This window comes from Melanotaenia boesemani, chromosome 3 (genome assembly GCF_017639745.1).
Source record: "Melanotaenia boesemani isolate fMelBoe1 chromosome 3, fMelBoe1.pri, whole genome shotgun sequence".
In the NCBI taxonomy this organism is placed as follows: domain Eukaryota; kingdom Metazoa; phylum Chordata; class Actinopteri; order Atheriniformes; family Melanotaeniidae; genus Melanotaenia; species Melanotaenia boesemani.
In genome coordinates this window covers 12,320,155-12,342,680 of record NC_055684.1, presented here as the reverse complement: position 1 = coordinate 12,342,680, position 22,526 = coordinate 12,320,155, and the positions used below count along the sequence as shown (strand labels likewise).

Genomic DNA, 22,526 nt, shown 5'->3' with positions numbered 1-22,526 from the left:
ACTAACCACACCTTAAAACTCTGTTTATGACTCATTTTGATAGCACACTGACATCTATTATGCACATTCCTGGAGCCAGCTTAGCCCTACAGCATCCCAGGGCTGGGAAACCACACTTTAAAAACTTTTTTTTTTGTCTGTCCAATGTATCACTCAATAGCTATCCACACATTGACCATTTATTATTGAACTGAGTATTAGAGACTAGAGAAAGCTATAAAAACAGACAGGATGTAAATGGATGCTAAATGAGATGTTATGGGGTCCTTTTTGGGGCACACACGAGAAAATCTGTCAAAGTACAGTAGTGGGGCTACAGAGTATTTATCATTTAACTTCTGAGGCCAAACCAAAGAAGAGAAGTAAGTCAGATCAGAGCCTCCACATTCACCTCCAAACTAATTAAGACAGCTTGCATGGAGGTCTCTCCTATGTTCTTTCAGACAGTTTATCCACATTAACAATGACACATCAGCTGCCAGCTGTCATCTCTCATAGTGTTGCACAGTGGATCCAGGTTGCCTAGAGGAAGTTGCTGATGGAGTTGCTCACACCAGCTTCTCTTCCTCTTTACACCTTTTTTGTAGTGGTAGTTGCCATTTCCTCAACGGTCTCAGCAGTTTGCTTATCTTTCTTTGGATTTCGGCGCCGCTAGATGTTCTGGCACTTTTTGGGGGGCCACTACCGACATGTTTAGCTGTGTTGCTCATTCCACAGAAGCATGATCCTTTCAAGTTATGATTTGCTGTAAAGGTGATTAATAAGATTTTCTGATGATGAATAATAAAACAGCATTTTGTATTTTTAAAGGGGAGAAATTAACAACAGAAGACATCTTTCTTTTTATGCTAAGTTTATTATTTCTGTCTTTTAAGTTGTATTAAATGTTAGATATTATGGCAAGAAAAAATTTTTACAGTAATCTGTTGTTTCATTTTGTTTTGTTTTTTTTGCCATTTTTTTTTTTTTTTTTTTTTTTTTTTGCCATTTTATACACCAGTCATAGATTTCAAGGACCAAAACTTTATTTATACACTTATCAGTGGAAAAACATCAATTAAAATAAGGGAAACAATATGTTATCAAAAGACATATGAAAGGACAAAGAAATATTAAAAACATTCACTCAAATAAAAGCAAATAAACGCAACTAAATGTTTGAAAAAAATAGTAAAACAAAACTAATAGTAAAGCAAAAAAAAGTAAATAATATAAATGATAAAAGTAATACAAAGACTCCTATCTTATTTTGTCCCCCCATAACTGAATATCCAATGACTTCCATTGGTACCACTAACAAACATCCACCAGCTTTCCATTAAATTATAAGAAGAAACTGTGAAATTCAAGTAACAAAGGACTAAGTCACAAAATGGTTTCCATCAAAGGCTTTTAATAACCAAATAAAGCAACATTAGCTGTATGTTTAGTTATTTTGGTATTCGCTGCTATGCTGAAAGCTGCATGCTCATCTGTTGTGTCTCTGCAGGTAATAAGGGGGCTGTCTGTGCTGTGTTTTGTGCTCTAAAACATACAACTAAACTACAGGCAGTCATTTCAGTTAGTCATAATACACAGTTCTCAGTCCCTATGAATCTCTAGCAAATCTCTAGCAAACAGCACAGTTCATAGTAAAGCCATATGCATTGTTGAGACGTCCAAGGACTAAAACACAGGCAACATCTTGATGAAATGCAGATGGGTGCACTACCTACAACAGGAATGGAAATAGAAAACTGCAGCATTAAAAACATAAAAAAACATACATAAAACAATGTTCTGCTCATCTGTCAGTAACAGCATGTGTCCCTGTCATGTCTGAATGAGCAACCTGCTGCTCTAACAATGGCAATTTTACTCCATCAGAGTTAATGAGAGACTCTTTGTTGCGTAATCTACTTTGCAAAGTAATTCAATAGATCATACTGTTTCCTTCTTCATGGTTTTCTTCACATTTTTTATGTAACTCCTAATCAAGTCTATAAGACTCCTCCCTCCTAATGAGATCCTTCCCTATGTGGAGGAGTTTAAGTACCTTGGGGTCTTGTTCATGAGTGTGGGAGGAATGGAGCAGGAGATTAAAAGGCAGATCGGTGCAGCGTCCACAGTGACCTGGGCTCTGCATCATTCTGTTGTGGTGAAGAGGGAGCTGGGTTGAAAGGTGAAACTTTCATTTTACTGGTTGAGCTACAATCCTACTCTCAGCTATGGTCACCAGCTGTGGCGAGTGACCAAAAGAATGAGACACATAATAGAAGTGTTTTAAATCAGTTTCCTTTGGGCTCTAACTGAGAAGCTCAATGATCCAGGAGTGCTCAGAGTAGAACCACTGCTCCTTTGCAGAAACAGGAGCCAGATGAGGTGGTTCAGGCAACTGGTTAGGATGCTTCTTGGATTCTTCCTTGGGGAGGTGTTCCAGGCATGTCCCACCAGGAGGAAACCCCAAGGATGACCCAGGACATGCTGAAAGTTCTACATCTCTCAACTGGTCTAAGAACACCTTGGGATTCCCCCACACAAGCTGGAAGAATGGCCAGAGAAAGAGAAGTCTGGGCTTTCTCTGATTAAGCTGCTTAAACAGCCCAACCATGGATGGATGGATGGATGGCATCATGTTTAATTAAAAAATTAAAATGAAGCTGATTAAAAATGCTTACTAAGGCTTACTTAAGCTTTATATGACCACATTTCTCATTGCTTTTGACCCTAAAGGCAAATTTTCCTTCAGATTGCTGTTATCCATGTTCCCACTAAAGTCTAAAGACCTGGGAAAATCAGGAAAATTAATTAGTTGACTTACAAGTCTGAACCCTGGTAAACAAATCACATCTGAAAGGAGGAAATGTGCTTCAGCTGCATCACATAAAGAATTTATGCATTAGAATGCGACTGCTGTGAAACAAAACCTCAACTTATGTCTGACTTGTCGAGATTGCAGTTCCCACTCCATCATTCTTAAGCCTGCCCAGACAGTATTGGGTACTCTCAAATGGGGGCATTTTGGTGGATAAATCATCTCCATGTTTCTTTGTTAAGTTTGTTTGTCTGTGTGTTTGAAACACTGGGGTTTAGGGAAGGGAGCCTCCAAGTGTCCCCTAGTTCCTGGATGATGTTCCTGCAGCTAAAGCACAGCTATAGAATTTCATCCACAACCAGATGAGTCGCCCTCTGTTGCCCATTAAAGAGAATGCAAGTTTAATGTAATTTCACATGGGCTTCACTTCTCAGATGCAGAGGCTCCATTCATCTTTTATATACACGTACATTAATGCTGCAACTAACAACAGCTTTGAATATCACCCTAATGACTTTTGGTGATATTTGTGAAACAAATAACTTTGTTGACTAGCTTTGCTGACTCAAACATAACCATGGTCATAACCATAGTGAAATGACAAATTATTCAAACATGACCAACATGTTCTTGGTAACTCTGACTTTTATATTAAACACAGAAATACTAGAAAGTTGGGGCTCGACTTGGACTTGGGTTTGGTGACTCAACCTCAACACTACAACTATATATTCATGCTTTTTTAGTTTACAAATGTTGCCCACGTGTCATAGCCTCAAGATTCAGCCAGGAGCAAACAGCAGCCATTCCAGCACTATTCAAAGTCACATTAGGCTAACAGCGCACAATTTTAGCTTCACATGACGTGTTGAAGAGTTCACAGTAAACACCCTCAGCAGTTACAACCACTACTAAAAGCAAAATAGAGATAGTTTAGTCACTGTATGAAATACATTTAACATGACGCAGCATTTCAATGATAGTCACCATTTCCAAAGGGAATCAATAAAGTGCCAAAACTTTACTTTCACAGTTGCTACAGGCGATACTTTCTGTTCAGGAGGAGTAGCTGAGGAGTCGCTGCTGTCATGTCATCAGATAAATGGATGAAACTACTGACAATTTAAAGGCTTTAAAATCTATCAGGAAACTATTGATTAGACATTCTTACTGCTATAAGCAATACTCGGGTGTAGCTGCAAATCTTATCTGTAATCACAGCAGTGGCACATTACAAAAATGCTTCATTCCAAACTTCAGCTCAGAATGTCACTAAAGTGACTGTGTTAACTGAAAAAATACTGAATTTTTATAAAGGTATTCTTACGGGAAAAAGAATTTCTCAGTTACTAATTGTGAAATTATCACATTTAGCAATTAGCTAAGTTAGCAAAACTGAAATTGTCTTGTTAATTTCCTTGTTTTGTTAACACCATCGGCCTTGATATGAGCTGAGCCAGATATTAATGGGGTTCGTTTGGATGATCTTTCAGTGGTGTTAATTATTGCTGCTTTATAAAAGGTTGGGTATCTTTAATAAGCTAGTAGTCTATTATACTGTGTTTTGTGAGATCATCGTGTTTATATGTCAAACACTGATCTCTAACAAAATAGTACCCTTAGTTACATTTCAGCTGTGGTTATCAAAATAAATGTCCTCCTAAATATTTGCTGTGAAAACTGTTTCTCTCCAAGATCAGATCTTTTCTCATATGAGTTCTGACCCAAAATGACAAGGAAACTGTAAAAGCTTATTTACATTCAAATGTTAAATGTCTAAAAAGATGCTTCATGCTATGATTTGTCACTTGTATTTAAACTGTCTCGTGCCGCCACAGTACAAAGCTAAGAGCATAAGGCACACTAAACAGAGGTGTCCTGATGTGAGGGTGACGCTGTGTAACATCAAGTAGGGATTTCAGATGCATTTCTCAACTTTGTGACTAGCCTACATCTCAAGATAAAGTTCAGTTTCTAATGTATAATCACCAAGATGACATCAATGACTCCTCCAGCTAAGCCCCTCCTGTTCTCACTTCCTGCAAAACTCTAAATGGACATAGCATCTAAAGACATTTCTTTCTCCTCTTTTTCTTCTCTGCCATCAGTTATCTTCCTCTTTTCTTCAAACTCTGCTCATCATCAAATAAAACACCCCTTCATCAATCAGAGATGTGTGTCCTGCTCCTCCTCATCCTCCTCAGTTGCTGCTTGATTGACAAAGACCTAGAAAACAAAGATAAGTGGATAAAGAGTTGCTCCTAATAAGAAACATTTTCTGATTGCTAGGATCAATCAGTCATTATACATCTGTTTTTTTTTTTCTCTCCAATACAAACCACCTAAATCAATCATCCAATCACCTGCCAGCGACTGCTGTCCTCCCCGCCTCCTTCTCCCACCCCTGTGAGTCCATTGGTACTCGGTTTTTTCTCCCGCATCTCAGCCTGGCTGTCATTGGTCACATCCAGCGTGGGGTTGTCATGGTAACCATTCTCCACAGAATGAAGCTCCTCAGCGCGGTACTGCATTATAAAATATGTTGATGAACTCTTCAGGAAATCAGCAGTCAGCAAAATGATGAATGACATGAGATCAAGTGAGAAAAAAATCTAATGTCTCAGTCCACATGCATGATCTGATTCTCACCCCTGGTAAATATGTAAATATGTACACAAGGCCAGCAATCACCCGTCAGGGCCAACCTTCATTCATTTTACTTCTTGTTGTAAACACAATGATTCCCTCCCTCAGCTGACAGACCCAAAAAGTTCATCATTTGAGACAAATAGACACCCCGTATCACCTTTGGAAGACCCATCTCTTTTTAATGGCATTTAATTCAATTGGTTTATGTTCTCATTTATGGAACTAGTCCCAGTTTGTCTTCAGAAAGCAGATACCCTCTCCACCTTTAAGATTAGGCTTTAAAATGTCCTTTTTAATACATATTATAATTATGGCTAGCTTGATTTTTTTGTTTTTGTGGGGTTTTTTTTTTTTTTTTTTTTTTTTAGTTAATGACAATATTACTATCATTGACATGTGTTTGTCCCTTTTTTCCTCAGCAAGTATCCATGGCTTGGCTTTTGAATCTTTTATTTGGATTAAAAGGAACTGAGTCAAATCATGTCAGAGTTTGCAGTGATCATTTGATTAATGTTTATAAATCATTTCACTTCACTTCAGTTGGCTAGGGTCTTTCTCTGTTAGCTTCTGCTATGTTGTGGCTAAATTACAGCACATTGGGAGACTAAAGCTGTGGGCACTTTCTGGTTTTACTTGTCAAGATTGTGGTTGCTAAACAAAAACCACTGAGAGCTACTTAACTTTTATCTTGTGCTTATGTTTTAGCCTAATTTACCAGGATGTCCTAGCAATCTTTCTGATTAGGATGACATAGGGCTCCTTGGAAGAATCTCAGCCATGATAGAGTGGTTTGTTTAGAACCAAATACACATAACAGTGATGCTATAAAGACCCCTAAACATGTACTTAATCAGCAGAAACAATGCAGAATTTGGCATGAAGAGTCTTAATCCCCAAAGGCTTTCATCTATCCACACATGGAGGTTACAAGCTTTCCAGCTTCTCCATGATTTAATTTGCTTGACTGTGTAGAAGCTCGTCTGAAGTAGCAGAGGCTTCCAGATATGGGGGAACTTGACTGATGTATGAGCATCAATATGACATAGATCAGCTTTTTCAAGGCATCTAGCGCTGAAGTCACATCTAAACTGTTTAAAATATTCTGACGTCTCATATCTTCCTTGCACAACATTAGACATTTAACCACTTCCTGTTCACTGGATGACCATGGACTTACAAAAGCCATTACAAGTATTGATGGTATATTTGTGGGCAGGTGAATGTATGACATCCTGAGGTCTGAAAATAATCTTTGGAACTATTCATACACCATTCTGACCATCCAGTACCATAACAGCATGTACGAATGCAAATGTGTGTGCATTTGATATGAGTGTGTGTGTGTGTGTGTATCTACCATGGTCTTGGTTGCAGGCAGTTGTCTCTGCCAGCAGATGTAAATGACTCCGGAGGTGATGATGACCATGCAGACGGAGCCAATGATGACCAGAACCACAAACAGTTTGCCGTAGTCACTTCGTGTTTTGCTGGGCCGAGACTGACAGCTGCTGGCTGCACTGTAGTTCTGGATGCCCACCTGACACACAAACAGAAGTACACATTTAACTTCACAACAGAACAGATACACTCCCATACTGTTGATCATGGAAAACCTGTAATAAGTCTCAACAAAATCTTACAAAAAGTTAGACCCTGAATTTTTTTTTCTCTGCAAAATCTACAGCTAAACTCATGATAATTTAACAATGAAATGACTGGTCACTGGCACGTCATTAGCAGATGTTTACACACTTTCTACCTGCTCTGCAAGTAATTCGTTGTTTGTTAAAGGACATATTAGCAACACAACAGGTAGCCTCATAGTTTAGAAACAACAGTAAATGTTCATACTGTTGTCCCATCATGAAGTGGGCAGTGCTAGTGACTAAGTTATATCAAAGATTTATTTTTGTAATATTAAAAGATAAATTCATATGATGTGGATTACCCATTCAATAAGCCATAGTGTTTCTGCAGACATTTTCATTTCCAGTTCAATTTATTTGAATGCAGTGCACCTTATTGAGGCTTTTCCTGATTTCTCCCAGCATGTCCAACACATCTTGGGTAGCGATAACTCCTGAAAGACATGATGTGTTCAGCAGTGTTTGCAAAAGTCCATCAAGCTAAAACCAGTATGTCTATGTATATTTCATGCATTCATGTGACAGAAGCACCTCCCTGTGCTGTCACAGAGATACACCCCCTCCTGTGATATCATATGATGACCTTCAGACGCATCCCATCTGTAGTATAACAGATGTGATGTCATGGAGACACAGTCACCCAATGTGTGATGACATACAGACAGATCTCTTTTGATATCATAGAGACACACCCATCCAGGTTCATCACTGAGCTGTATGCTGGTTTATGGTACAGGTTTGACCATGAACAGGTTAAGATGAGTGAGGAGAATGGGTGTTTCTTTTCTCTCTGTAAATTGGAGAAAGACGTATAGCGTGTATAGCGTGATTTTGTGTTTACCATGTCCAGATGCCACATTCATCAGCAGCTGATGTTGCTGGTGTGTAGGTTTGCTGAGATAGATGACCCATGTTCCTTCAGGGCTGTTCATTCTTCGAGCAAATACTCGTTCAATGATCTTCAACAATCGTACGCCCTGGCATGCACGAAACTCCTCCTGTTACACACACACACACACACACACACACTCTTGTTACTAACTGATTTTCCTTCTAGAGTCAAAGAACAGCATGATCATGTTTAGCATGTTGCTGTGACAACAAAAACTTGCTGCTGAAGTGCTGAAGGGTTGTGTTGCTGCCATGACGACAGATGCTGCAATAAGGATCCTTCTTCACACCCAAAAGGAGAAAAAAAAAATAAAAAAAACCACACAGACAGTCTAATGTAGTCAGCAAGAGACCTTCACCTCTTCTTGACTGAGGAAAGTCTGGCTTTTTATTTTATTTGTGAGGAATCTGCCTGAGCGCCCGGATGATGGATGTTGATTTTAGGAGAATAAATTAATGGAGAATCATTCTGCTTGAGGATGTTTTCACACCTGAGCTCTTTGTTTCAGTTCAAACCCAGTCTAGCTTAGACTATTGTGACAGCTGTGTTTAGAATTCTGCTGCAGACTGTTCAGAACCTCCAGAGACGGAGGCTCTCGAGATGCACTGTGGTGGGAAACTGAAGCAGGCCAACCACTGGACTGTGTGTCAGTATTGCCCTGATTGTTTAGGCAGAACTGAACTGCAACCTCTTATGGACATTTTTCCTTTGGTATTTTATAATGAGAACGTGTGATTTCGCTGTGCGCTGTCCTTAAATCTGTACATTGTGGTTTTGCACAGTCACCAAAGAGTATCTGTTTAATGACAAAATTGTGAAGGATATGATTCTGGTCAGAGATCTTCTCACATTCTGCTCTTTAAAGTGGGTCAAATTACATGATTCTCATCATCCATGTCTGTAAATGGCATTTCTTCAGAACAATATGGGGTCTTTTCTTCATGTAGATGGCTTGACTCTCTACATGATAAATTAACTTCCTGGCTCGGAAAAAAAGATCTCTTTATTTTGTAGAAAACCACACCATAATTATCAAGAATAAAAATTCCACTGTAGAAATTTTCAGCTACTTTTTTTTTTTTCAAAACTGATATTTGAATTAGTTTCCATAATTTAATAATGCAGCAGCTAAATTAGCAGCAACCAAGAAGAAAGTCCTACTGAAGGTAGAGAACTGATCAAATCTGAACAACCAATGACCAATGAGGTGTGTCAAATGTAAATAAAAACATAATACAATGATTTGTAATGCTCATAAACTAATTTTTTTTATTCCCAGTAGAACATAAACAACATATCAGATGTTGAAACCAATACATTTTAACATTTTATGGAAAATGTTAGCTCAGTTTGAATTTAATGCCAGCAACACATCTCTAAAAAGTTGAAACAGGCAACAAAAGGCTGGAAAAGTAATTGGTACAAATAAAAGGAAACAACTAGAGGAGCATTTTACAACTAATCAAGTTAACTGGCAACACATCAGTAACATGACTGGGTATAAAAGGAGCATTTCAGAGAGGCAGAAATGATCAAATGTCTCAGTTTTAACATCTGATATGTTCTTTACGTCTAATTAGGAATAAAATATGGGTTTATAAGATTAGATAATCTTTTCTAAATGAATGACGAGTTTCCACATTTAAATGCATAGATTAAAGTTGACAGACCTGAGTTTGATTCCCTTTTGATTTGACTGGACACCATAGTTGATCTGGCTGAAATAAATTCATGTTTAAAGGGGTAGTACACCCAAAAATGTGTTTTGTGAGCTGTAAACACAGTAATATTTTATTGTGATGAAAACGACATATACTGTTGATAAATTTTGTATTTTTAAAATTTATTTTAAAAACGGGATTTTGTGGTTAAAAATGGCTGGTAAAATGTGAAGCCTATGCGGAAGTGCAAAAAATAGCAGTTCAGGCTTCATCCACTAGAGGCTGGCTTCAAGACAGAGCAAATCCCCATAGACTCCCATGTTAAAAAGACCAACTTCACAGCAGAAATAAACATGTTTAAAGCCTGGTACAAAAAACATTTTAGGATTAATAGGTCAAGTTTACCTTCATGGTCAACTGTGAGGGGGGTGAATTTTTTTCTAACTCATCTGTTTGGATGTTATTTAATCTTGAAATTCAGCATAATTAGGGTGTGTCCTTTTGATTGACAGGTATCCAATATCCGCAGCAAAAAAGGAGAGTGCAGCACAACTGCGGTTTTTAGCCAGCTAACAGCGCACCTTAGCTTTAGCCGACCTACTTCTTTAACTGGTTAACCACCGTTAGCTCTGGGTTAGCTCTACAGGCAGCTAGGAGTTTGATGGGTGTCAATCATCCACCCCACCTTCACAGTCCCCCTCTCAGCTCCAGCTCTTTGCCCATTTTTGGATTTTCCAGGAATGATGACACGTGTGACGCTGCCAAGATGTCTATGGTATCTACATCACAAGAAAATTTTAAAAACCCTTCAGCCCCTCCCTCCAGATGCAAATAGGCGGGTCCTCACCTTGCAGGCATAGAAAACCACGCCCACCAATGCATATGAACAAATGTGAACTTATATGATGTAGATTTGCTAGTTTCAGACTTTCAGACTTCTTGTACAGAGTTCCTGATTAAATATTCCTGCAGTGGGACAGATTTGTACTTTTTATGGGTGTAAAAGAAACACTAGACTTTATTCTTTAACTGCTGATCCTCATCTGGCGACAGACAGCAGCTCAAATTGTAGCAGCGGCACCTTACAGCAGCATTTCTTGCAGCTGCCACAACCTGCCGTGAGTCTCCACAGCTTTACAGAGCTGCTGGAGCTGCTGACAGGCCAGCGTAACAGCACTAACAGCTCAGATCGATACGGTTCAGGACCACCTCGTTCTTGTTAGCTGAGAAGATTCAGGAAGGGAAAAGTTTTCCACCTCAAAGACCGCTCTGTGGCATAGGTGCTTTGTGAATTTCGCTTTCCATCTTGCCAGTGATCTGCGAGACTGTCTGTCAGTCATTTCTCCCTGTGTATCCCGATGTGCCGACTCTCTGCCCCCTGACCCCCCCACACTTCCCACCCCAACCCTTGCAGTTTCAGGCATTTTTCAAATTCAGCAGTGGGTGGAGTTACACAAAAAGTGGGGCGTGTAGTTACACTTCAACTGGTTGAATCTACATATAATTGGCTGATTTAGAACAGTGATTCCCAACCTGTGGTCCGAAGACCCCCCCAAAGGGATCCCTCAAAGAACAGAAAGGGTCCCAGAGGCTTTGAAAATTCAGAGCTTATGTAATTAAAGTCCACACATTGTCCCTATTTTGAGAACAAAATTAAATGCTATATGTTGTTAATTTAACTTTGGCTTTCTCAAAGAACAGGACTCAGCCAAAAACATATTTTTGGTAACAATCTCACTTTTAAAAGCATAAAACTAAGCATTGTTTCAGCATAGGGTGGGGCAGGGGGTCCACAGTATGAAGGTGGTCCCTAAGGAAAATGGGTTGGGAACCACTGATTTAGAAGTTATTGAGCTGCTGCAGCTATTTTTAGGTGTACGCATGCAATTTCTTGTCCTAGTAACATCTGAGTAAATATCATCAGGAGGTTTTCTTTTTCAGATTAATTTAGGGTTTGTTTAAACTGATTAATTGGGCATGCAGGTTTATACCAGCTGATATTAATATGTGATGGTAGATGCTTAGTTTTACATGAAACTGAATATTTAAGCATGCATGATGCTCACCAAAGCACTGGTAAATTGTTGGGGCCAAACGTGGTTGAATTTCCATGGTGGTTTGATATTCTAATCCTGAGATAAATAGACATCATTCAAAATAGTCTATTAATATAGTCTTTGTACTTACACAGTTCAGGTTTTGTGTCATGTTGAGTATGACATAACCACGTCCAGCCAGCTCGCTCCAGTTTAAACACACCACCTGAAACATTCACCATTAGAAAACAATGGATACATGATTCTCACTGAACTATTTAAGTTATTGTCAGTGTTATCGTGATATTCCACAAAGTTTGTGTGTTAACATACCTGTCGCGGTTCCTCCAAGTTAGGTTCCAGCTCCGGCTCGGTAAAGCCGATGGTGGGTGAGGGATCTGTGGTGAGTGTGATAACGTGTCTGATTTTTGTTTCCTCTCTGTCCATCTTTCTCCATTCCTCCTCCTCTACTTCTTCACTTTTGTCTTCCAGACCAAATGCTTGAGTGAAAACAGAAAGTTTATTTGATGCAGTTTGCAGTCATGAAGATTTTAGATTACTTTGTAAAAAGAAAACAACAACCTGCAAACTGTTTATAGGCTTGTACTGATTACTGCTCACCTTTTAGGCTGTGTTTGTCCTGTTCCAGCTGCTCCCCTTCCTCCACACTGGGCTGCAGCGGCTGTCTGCTAGGAGCCACGCCAACCTCTGGTGCAGTGGGATTCTGGGTAAATACACTAATGTGTGTCAGCTCTCTGTCTTCCTCCTCCTTTTCTATCTCATCTGGAAAAACAAATCAGGAAAAAAGCAAAAGTACCAGATGTTATTTCTCTTTCGTTCAGACTGTTGTGTGCAACTTCAAAAAACATTCTTAAACAGGAAATACATTTTGGTTCTTGAACTACTTGAATCTACCTTTAGTAAAACTTCCCAGCAGCCCAAAGTCTGTTCCTGTGTCAGTCTCTGGCGTGGCCGTTCCCATGGCATCTCCAGCAGCAGATGTGGTACGAGCTGTAGTGACGGAGGAAAGAAGGACTCCATAACCGCTGGACTGAACTTCATCCTCTTTCTCTGCCTCCCACAGCTCTCTTTCTAAAGGACCCATCTGCATGAGAAACACCAAGTAAAACACACATGATGCACTTCTGTCAGATCATGTTTTAAAATATTGTTTTCTCCAAACTATTTCTGAATAATAACCACATCATTAAAACTCCTATCTGAGGAAAAGATTTAGTGTTTTTCCTCTAGACTTATGAAAGGCTCTAAGTTTTTAAGACATGTCTCTTTCTGCATTTTATTCAGGCATGGAATAAGATGCTCATATATATATATATATATATATATATATATACATATATATATGTGTGTGTGTGTGGTGTGTGTGTGTATGTATTGCAAAAAGGGGTTAACAACACTACGAAATGTTCTTTCTTTTCTGGTTTACCCGGTTGTAGAGCCCCCAGACCTAAAACTTTACCATTGTTAGTGGCTTAAATAACAGAATAGTAGCAGTATTTGTACAATTAATATCTCTATATACCTTGTAGGTAGTTGAATCTCTAATTTGATAATGTAAGTCCAATAGCAAATGATTTGACATGTGAGCATGTGAGGCAAAATCTGATATGATTGCTGAAATGCCTACTTTGGTTTCTCCATGAACAGTCTATAATCAATGCTTTTGTGCTTTTTACAAACAGTCAAACATATTAATATTCAGAACCGAGCAACACAAGACATTTTATGGCTGATGGATAAACACACAGAGGACTTAAAAACTAATGAATGTACAGACTACTCGCTGCTACATGTTACATTTTGTTATATGCCTTGCATTGAGAAAAGAGTAAATGACAGTAAATGATGCTTTCATTATAGGTAAAGCTGAGGCTTACCCCAAGGGGATGAAAAAAGCGTCATGAATTGAATTTGCAACTGAATTTGAATTTAACAGATTTTTTCTATAAATAGGACTCTTATTTAGCTAAATCTGTAAAATGAATAATTGTAACATATCAAAGTGATATTTATAGTAAGATATAAGTAGGAAAAACCATTGATGGAAATACAGCAATAAATTTCTCTATCCTCACCTCTAGAACTGGGGATCCACGGTGCTCGGGTAGCCCAGAATCATGTTCCTCAGCTTGGGAGGAGCTGCTGGGCTCCTTGGAGCTGGAGGGATGGAAGAATGAAGAGTAACCTGTGTGAGACAAATATGCATGTCAAAAACATGTATTTGTGTGGGTTTTCACACAAGCTGAGGCCGAATGATGCATTTTATTGAATGTGAGTGAACAAAACAAACGTAGCCAGGTGGTAAAATCAGCTCACTGTATGGCATTGGGAGTAAAAGCAAAAGTAAAGAAATTATCCTAAAAAGTTAGGTTCATTCTTATCTAAGTAGTTTATTAAAGTTCCAGTGTGTTTGTTTTGTTTTAGGTTTTTTACTTTTTTTTTATTATTTGGTTTCAAGGATTAGATATGGACTAAAATATGATTTCAGAGGCTGATTTTACAGTTTAAGCCTAGAAATACCATCCTGAAGTGGATTTTTTACACTCTTTGTGTTCATTACTTTCTTCCATTTTGTAGAATCATGTGAACATGGTAAATATTAGTAAACTAAGTCAGGAGTTTAATCGAACAACTATGACTGAGGCAGCATGCTAAATTAATTAAATAATTCCTCTTTTATTTCGCATACAGCAATTAGCAGCTGCCATCTATTCCATTAGCTAACATGCATCCTAGCATTATTACTAATGTAACAGCTTACACAAAGTTATTGAGATGTATTAATGACAAAACTATACAATATTTATAGAGTACACATATTTATTATTATTATTATTTCTGTGTTCAGAGTGGAAACAAAAAATGTCAAGACGAGTCCAAACAAATATATTTATAAATTTAAACTTGCTATCTCCCCAAGTTGACCTCTGTATATATCACTGAATGCAGAAATTGTGAACTCTGTATGGCTCCAAAGAGTTTGGTAGGTAGGCTAATTGTGTTTCATCATTAACTTCCATATGATTTAGTTGGACATATTAAACAATGATGAGTCACAGTTCAGTGATTAGCATATTGTTAGCTCAATGTGCTAACAGCGAAGCTGAGGCAGATTATGTTTTGCAGGTATTTGATCTTAAAGCTATATATCCAAGTTAAAAAATATGATGATTGTCCATGAGAAATCCTAGAGCCACTATAAAGTCAGGGAAAATTAATGCAGAGCTCTTAAGTTTTTACTTTTGCTTGCAATGAAATCTGTTACGGTAATTGTGAATTCTGCTTTGTAGCAGCCCTTTTCATCTGTTTGCTTTGTTTACGTCTTTCTAACCCTTTACATTGTTAACCCAATGAAGTTATCTCATTCACATGTGTTTTTTCCCTCTTCTGTCTGACAGCAAAACAATCCTGAAACTGTGACTGAAAGCAGTCCAGACTAAACGTTAAACTGCTTCACAATCAGGCATCTCAAAGTTTCATTTCATAACCTCAGCGTCATCTGACATTCTCTATCCAAGTAAAAGACAGCATCTGTGTCATTAGTGTATACAATCACTCAAAGGAAAAGCTAAGCAATGGAATAATCTTGAATGTTTTCTTACACAGTGCAGTCTACTACAAGGAGAACACTGCTGATGTGTCAACAGTTCACAGCAGAGCAGAAGAAATGCAGGGAGAAGTTTTCCTGAAGCTGGAGAAAAACCTTTGTCTTTCAGGGCATCAAACAATTTGTTATTCCTAAAAGTATATAAATGTGTTGCTAGTCCTCATCTAAGCTTCTGTAGGGGTCTGAATGTTAACTAATTCTGGTGCCAAAATCAGCAAGTTGGCAACACCAGTGGTGTCAGTCTGCTCTTTCTGTGCTATATTATTGGTTGTAAATTTGTTTTTCACTGCATGGTAAAATTGGATCTGTGGTAGGAAAATGTCACATGCCTGAGTATCACACTGAATGTATGAGGCTTGAGAGTCCTGTAAATGTCTGGACTAAATTATTGCATGCACAACAAGAAATTTGATGTCTAATAAGTTTCATCCTCACAGGAACCCTTAAGATCTATACCATCCAAATAGCTGCTAAGGTATTTCAGTCTGAACTGAGTTTATGGATCGACAGACCAGATGACACACACATGAAAGGCTTGTCATTATTTTTTCTCTCATCCAGTATTTCAGCAGTAGACTGTGTCCTCTCACAGAAATGGAAACATTTTCTCAGAAAAGTGCACACTCAGCACACTCAGTAGAAAAGTCAGATTCAAAATTATTTTTGACCCAAGAAAATAAAAAAATTCAATCTGGGATACAGCGTGGAGGGCACAAACGGGACCAATATGGTTGCCTTAAGGTATGTTTTGTTTGAAAAAAAATGTGAGGGGAAATGATTTCTACTAACCAATCAGAGCATCCAGATCCGGTGTCGTGTGGTTGACCTCTAAGGCATCTCTGACTCCTTCTCCATAAGTGTCTTCTCCTTTTCCGTCTTCCTCTTCTTTTATGTCTCCCTCCCTTCTTTCTCGGTCTTCCCCTGTGTCTCTCTCCCACTCGTCCTCCCCCCCTCTTCTCTCCTGGTCCTCTCCTCCCTCTTCCCCTCTGTCTCTGTCTTCCATGTCCATTCCATAAAAGCCAGAAGCCTCCTGGGATGCATCCCTAGCTCTTGGCCCAACAAAGAGCTCTGTCTCCGAGTCAGTGGGTTCTGAATGTGCCCTGTAGGCTCCTGCATCCTGGGGGACTGCCAAGTGAACCATACGCTAAAAGTGGAAAGATATTCTGGTCAGCTATACACACACACTGAGACTAACACACAACCAATCAGATGCAGAAAAAATAGTAATGTTAAAAAAAAGTATTAAAAAAGAATAGCTCTTGGGAAAAGTTTAACTAAAACCAAAATCATCTTGATACACTGCATGTTTCTCACCTCCATCTCATCCTCCACATCCAGGCTTTCATCCACAGCAGCGTGGGTCCTGGCTGCATCCTGGCTAGCAGAAGGCGATGCATTTAAATGAGAGGAGTTAGCTGACTCCATCTTGGCCTGTGCACGGGATGTTTCGTGTATCTCCGGCCAGCTCATGTCATGAACCAAATGTGGTTGAGCACGCACTAACTCACTGACTGCATGACGTTTGGTTCTGACTAATTCCTGAATGAAATAAGACTGGACTGTTCCTTCATCCTGAAAAGGAGGAGCCGCTGGAGGACGAAGGGGGATCACACGCTGGGACGAACCCTGTTTGAGAGCTTCACAGCTGGTCAGTAGGGCTATGGAAAGGAGAGGAAAATCACCTTACAATGGTAATACAAAGAACCAAAGTCATTTACAACATAAGATGGATCACTCTGGCACTGTATCATTTTTTATCTTTTTCTCTGGAGTGACTTACACACTCCATATATGTGTACTGAACACAAATACATAAACAAAATCATTTATGTACAATAAATACAAGATATATGTAAAATTTTGACAGACTACAGATTCATGGCTATGATCAACATTTTCAGCCATGATTTCTAACCTTCATCTAAAAAGTCTGAGCTGCAGGCTAGTTAGTTAGTTTTTGTTACCTGGCAGTTCCCATGTTTATGAGTAAGGCTACACATAGAGGAAAATGGAGATATTTTGCTCTAAATCCATGATTTAGAAATAGTATATAAGCATTATATAAGATACTATAATGTAGCCGTTCTTAATGTATTTGTTTAATGAGATAAATTGTATTTAAACATGTTTGGGCTACCATGAACTGGGTTTATGAGGGACAAAACTATGTCTAGGTCATATTATTGTATTTTAGCATGCTTTAAAACTTTAAATGTGTATATAGTGGTAGTCAGTGGTCAAGAAAGTCAATTAAAAATTTGCATTATTTAAAACTCTGCAAACATCCAGACCTATGAAGATCTGGATGTCAGTACACGGACATCAAACTGTTGTGTGACGCATGTTAAAAAACGCAACCCAAAGAACAAAGTCTACACAAATAGACTTGACTGAACTGACAGAGAAACGTACAAGGGTTTTTTTTGTTTGTTTGTTTGCTTTGCTACTCACAGAGAGTGGCGATAAACCACTCTGTTGTCTGCATTATATATTGAAAGATTCAATTTAGCATAAGAAGGAAAATGTCAAAGTTCATTTGATGTTCAGTAACATCCAAAACTCTGTGCTAATTATTTCAGTTTGTATTTAAATTCCTCTCAACTCTGTTTAAATTTTTCATTCAGGTTCACTAATCCATTCATTTGCTTACTGGTTCAGTTTCATATTCATGTGTCCATTGATGTATGCATGGCTTCATGTTCATTAGACATTCCTGCATTACTGTTGGCACTTCAGTTTACTAAAATCGCGCCCCTTTAATAAATAGTCTACAAACTGTAGTGAATGCATCAACTTTGATTAGAAAATGTTCATTAATAACTGCTAAGCAACTAATAAGCGTAATCTTTAGGTTAGCAATACTCCACAATCTTCTTTGCTCCTCTTTGTCTTTAATTTATTAGTAAAAGCCAACATGTAGACTGTTAGGCTATATATTGTCTGGAAAAGGAGGCCATAAGATCTGGAACAAGATCTATTCATTAACTGTTAAATAACTTTTACAATTGCAGACCTGATGGTTTATCCATCATCTGACGTATGCTGTGAATTCTGCTACGTTTAATTAATGATGACTGTGATGACTGATGAAATAAGGACCTAAATGCAGGAACCATGACAAGTAAAACCCAGCAGGTTAATTTATTGGCAAAATGGAGGTCAAAAACAAATAATAAATCAGCAATACAGTAATGTGGACAAGACAAAAGACAACCAGGAACAACTGGTCACTTACTGGGGACAACATGAAAAAAAAGTGGTAAGCTAGCTGCAATGAAAGCAACAAACTGGGAAGAACATATGTCAGAGGAGTGATAAGTGGTAATGGACAGGTGTGTATTGTAGAACAGAGTCGTGGTGTAATCTGCTGAATATATAACACATGTAGACGTTAGTCTGATTAATGGCTAATGGTTGATCTGATGCATTTACCATGAATACATCTGACCAAATTTGCTATTTAATAATCACTCATTAATTAAGTTGCCCCTCCATTCATCTAAATTAAGTTCTACAAAAGTTTGTCCAGCCAAATCACTGATCTACCCATTGTTCATCCATCACTAGTAATCCCCCAGAGCCAGACCCGTCTCTGTATGGTCACGTATCCCATGGTGCTCTCTGTCTGGGACCACAGATGGCGTCTGACCTCAGAGGCTAACTGAGAAGATTATGATATCATGTCCAACAGGTCTGAAACACGTCTGAAGGATGTTAAGCTCTGCAGCCCAACACAACAACCCCCACAGGCAAATGAGACTCAGATCTATCAGTTTTCCTTCTTTCTGACCATGAGCAACTTTAAATGCTGAAAAACAACAATCACACGGACAGTCCAGTCTCACCAGAAATGATGGCACAGGAACGATTGCACACGTCAAATAAATGGTTTTTACTATTCAGGCATAACATTTATGGGATGAAAACATTTGGGTAGACAGTTGTTTAATCCATGTTCCAAACCTTCACATGGAGTCACATAATGAACCCAATGACATAGCAGTGATGGATACTCTTGGTTTTTGGAAGGAAAGAAAACAGGCAAACAGTGGGACTAAAGAGCACAAGCACAGATTATATCTCTTGGCAGTAAAAACTAATCAAATATATTGTTTAAGATGCAGAAGAGACTAAACAACACATGCCACATCTCCTGAAAAGAAAAAAATCAGTGCACCTTCACAAAGTTCACCTTCATAATGTGTTTCAAAGGAAAACCGATGGCCTATAAAATGTCCTTCTAGATGTGAATCACTGATCCGGTGAGCAGCTCCACAGACAGAGAAGATGTGCGAAAGAGGATGGAGGTGGAGGATAGAAGGATGAACAGGAGGAGAGACGGATAAGAGATTCATCACCCAGCGGAGAAGAGCTCTGATTGTGTTGTTTTAATCCCCCTCTACCTCCTAAAGCCCTGAGTCAACACTGTGCTGAATCCAGAGACATCTCACTGCTCTAATTTTAGTCCTGGAGATGAGAAAAACCAGAGCTTAGAAAGCAGACTGGCTCATTTGTTTCTTACTGGCATTTGAACACATGTCTGAAACAGTAAAAAATATTCTAGATGTAGCATTCATTCATGCATTCATTCATTCATTCATTCATTCATTCATTCGTTTTCTTTAGGGGAAAAGCTATTGGTTGAGATTAAATGCACCTTTTTTTCTGTCTAAAAATGTAGTTAGATTAGTTTCAAGGTCGGGCCACTGTTGTACTTTTCTATGTTATTCCTTTAGACTTCTTGTTTTAATTTAGCTTTGTTTAGTTTTATTCTGCACAAACAGAGAAATGTAAAAAATGTTTTCTATTCCTCTTTGAAATTAAAATCTTTTAAGGACTAGCTTCACTACATCTACTTTAGAAATGATCAGGCAGTCATAAAATCTCCCATGAAACATATTTAGATTTTTTTGCCAAAAGTGGTTGAGCAGCTTGAGCCAGGACCATAGCACCTCCAGTATCACTTCCAGGCCTCCATCAAGGCCAGAGACCAGGGCTTTTGGCCCAGAAAATATCCCTGGACCTGAATGAGCAGCTCTAATATGGAGGTGGAGTCATAGGGTTTACCTGTGGGCTGAGATGGGGAGACTGGTGGACAAAGACGAGGAAGCTCTGCAGATGACTAAGCTATTTCTTTTGTGCTCATTATCTGGTCAGAAGATAAAGTCAAAAGACAGACCAAGGTTGTCTGCCATGATAAAGTACAGAGATACAGAAGAAAAAAATCCATTAAACGTCCACATTTATTTTCAGTATTTTGATGGGCCATGTTCCTCCGAACTGAACATCATGTTTCCGTGCTGTAACACCCCTCAGATCAGATTATAAAAAGCTTCAATCCTCCCCAAATCCCCCTTAACCCCCTGAAGGGAGACTGGAAGATTCTTTACCCAATTATCCCGAAAGGTCAAATAAGTTTCAAACCATATTTCAGCCTTAAAGAGCAGGAACATGTCTTCATAGAAAGATGAAGCTAATTCAATCTCAGAGAAACTACCGAAGTTCATACAGGAGAAAATTCTGCTGCTGGCAAGTTTCTTCTTCTAATACACAACCACCACAATCTCCATGAAATGGAAATAATCACATGAAATTTATTAAAGGTTATGGTAAATATGTGGTTTATCTATAATTAAATTAATAAATAAGACAGTTGATTATTCTAAAGATTAACTGGAGCACAAATATTTGGTGTTTCTGACATTTTCTGGATCAAATGATGAACCAACAAAATAATCGATAATAAAAATGTTTGCAGCTGCAGCCTCATATTGATATTCATCCAAATGTTTATTCCATTTATATCCACCTCCTGTTCCTCTGAATATTTGGTGGACATTTAATCATTCTGCATTTAACACTGGGTTTTTGTGTTGTTGGTTTGTTTTTTGTTTTGTTTTTTTTTTTCTCTACTAGTTGGCCAGAGGGGAAAAAATTCTGTAAAAACACCATCACTGGGCAATAAGTCACACATTTTTAAAACTGGATTGTATTTCTCTAAAATATAATCAAAGATTACTGAGAGATATGAAACAGTATTGTTTAAGTTTATCATTTAATCATAAAGTTTTCCATTTCTGGGACTGCTGATGGCTTCTATAAGTACAAGTCAAACTAATTTACTTCTTGTTGGGGAAAGATGTGGCCTTCTGCCTACTATGTGAATGTGTGTGTCAGACACTGCAGTGTGTGTGCTGACAGCCCTCACACTGCCCTCCTGCATCAACTTTGCTTCATTAAAACACTGCATGCAGGCTGCTGGCTACACCCTGATTTATAACTGTTATTAGTAACAGCAGTAAGTCTACTGCAGCACTGCATGGCCAAAAAATAAAATAAAATAAAACAAAAAAACATCTCGTTAACATTTATATCTGGAGTTCCAACTTGCATTTGGTGCTCTGTAGTGAGTTTACCTTCCTGTCTGGTGTTTTTCAAAGTCATCAAAGATTTTTCCGCTTCATTATAAATGAAAATGTTTGTAGTTTTCTTGTTAAAAGTCTGTTTACTCTTCAAAATATTGTCTGGCTGCTGCTGTCTGTGGTCCGGGCAGGATGAAATAAATACATGGTCATATTCTTGAGACTCACCCGTCAGTGTGATGAGGAGCAGGCCTGGCATGTCTGCTGCAGTGCTCTCCACCTCCGCTCTCTGATCGCACAGATATCTGCAGATGCTCTCTGGATGTCAGACAGGAAAATGCCGCCTTCACGGCCGCCTCATGTCCTGGAGGTGTGCGGCTTCACCTGCTAACAGTCTGCGGTTCCCTAACAGACAAACAGACGCACAGACAGACGGGCTGTGTGTGCAGGGAGAGCTGCGGTCGGTCCTCTCCTCACCGCTGCTGCAGCACCGACACTGCAAACAGGGTTGCGGATGCCTGCTGTTCCCGCTGCTGGCCGCTAGATGTCGCAGCAGATGACAGAGTTTAGACCTGCTTTATGGCTGTGTTCAAGTGCTGCTCGTAAAGTACAACTACTTTGATGTTGGCTAAAATAAAATAATTCAAATAATTTGAAAATAGACCTAAAATTAAACTATTTTTATATTAAAACATTTAAATTTAACATTTTATATAATGTTTAATATTGAATAAACGAAGCAGCAATACTGAATTTTAGCAAAGATATCCTACAATTGCATGAATGACTGAAATGCTTCAAGGTGGTAATAAATGTGAATTAAAATGATTTGCAGAAGTTTCTCTTTTCTCCAAACAA

At 38.6% G+C, this 22,526-nt stretch overlaps 1 protein-coding gene across 1 annotated transcript; it reads right to left on the bottom strand.

The window, feature by feature from the left end:
* Positions 1-3,546: 3,546 nt before the first annotated feature.
* On the bottom strand, positions 3,547-21,993 carry podxl2 (podocalyxin-like 2; the record flags this gene model as incomplete). The annotated part of the gene is made up of 13 exons (XM_041981616.1): positions 3,547-5,020; positions 5,158-5,319; positions 6,801-6,980; positions 7,462-7,523; positions 7,931-8,087; positions 11,830-11,904; positions 12,012-12,178; positions 12,300-12,461; positions 12,594-12,783; positions 13,775-13,884; positions 16,096-16,450; positions 16,621-16,964; positions 21,897-21,993. Coding segments are annotated over 13 exons (2,121 nt in total), but the record flags the coding sequence as incomplete, so codon positions are not given.
* Positions 21,994-22,526: the final 533 nt, after the last annotated feature.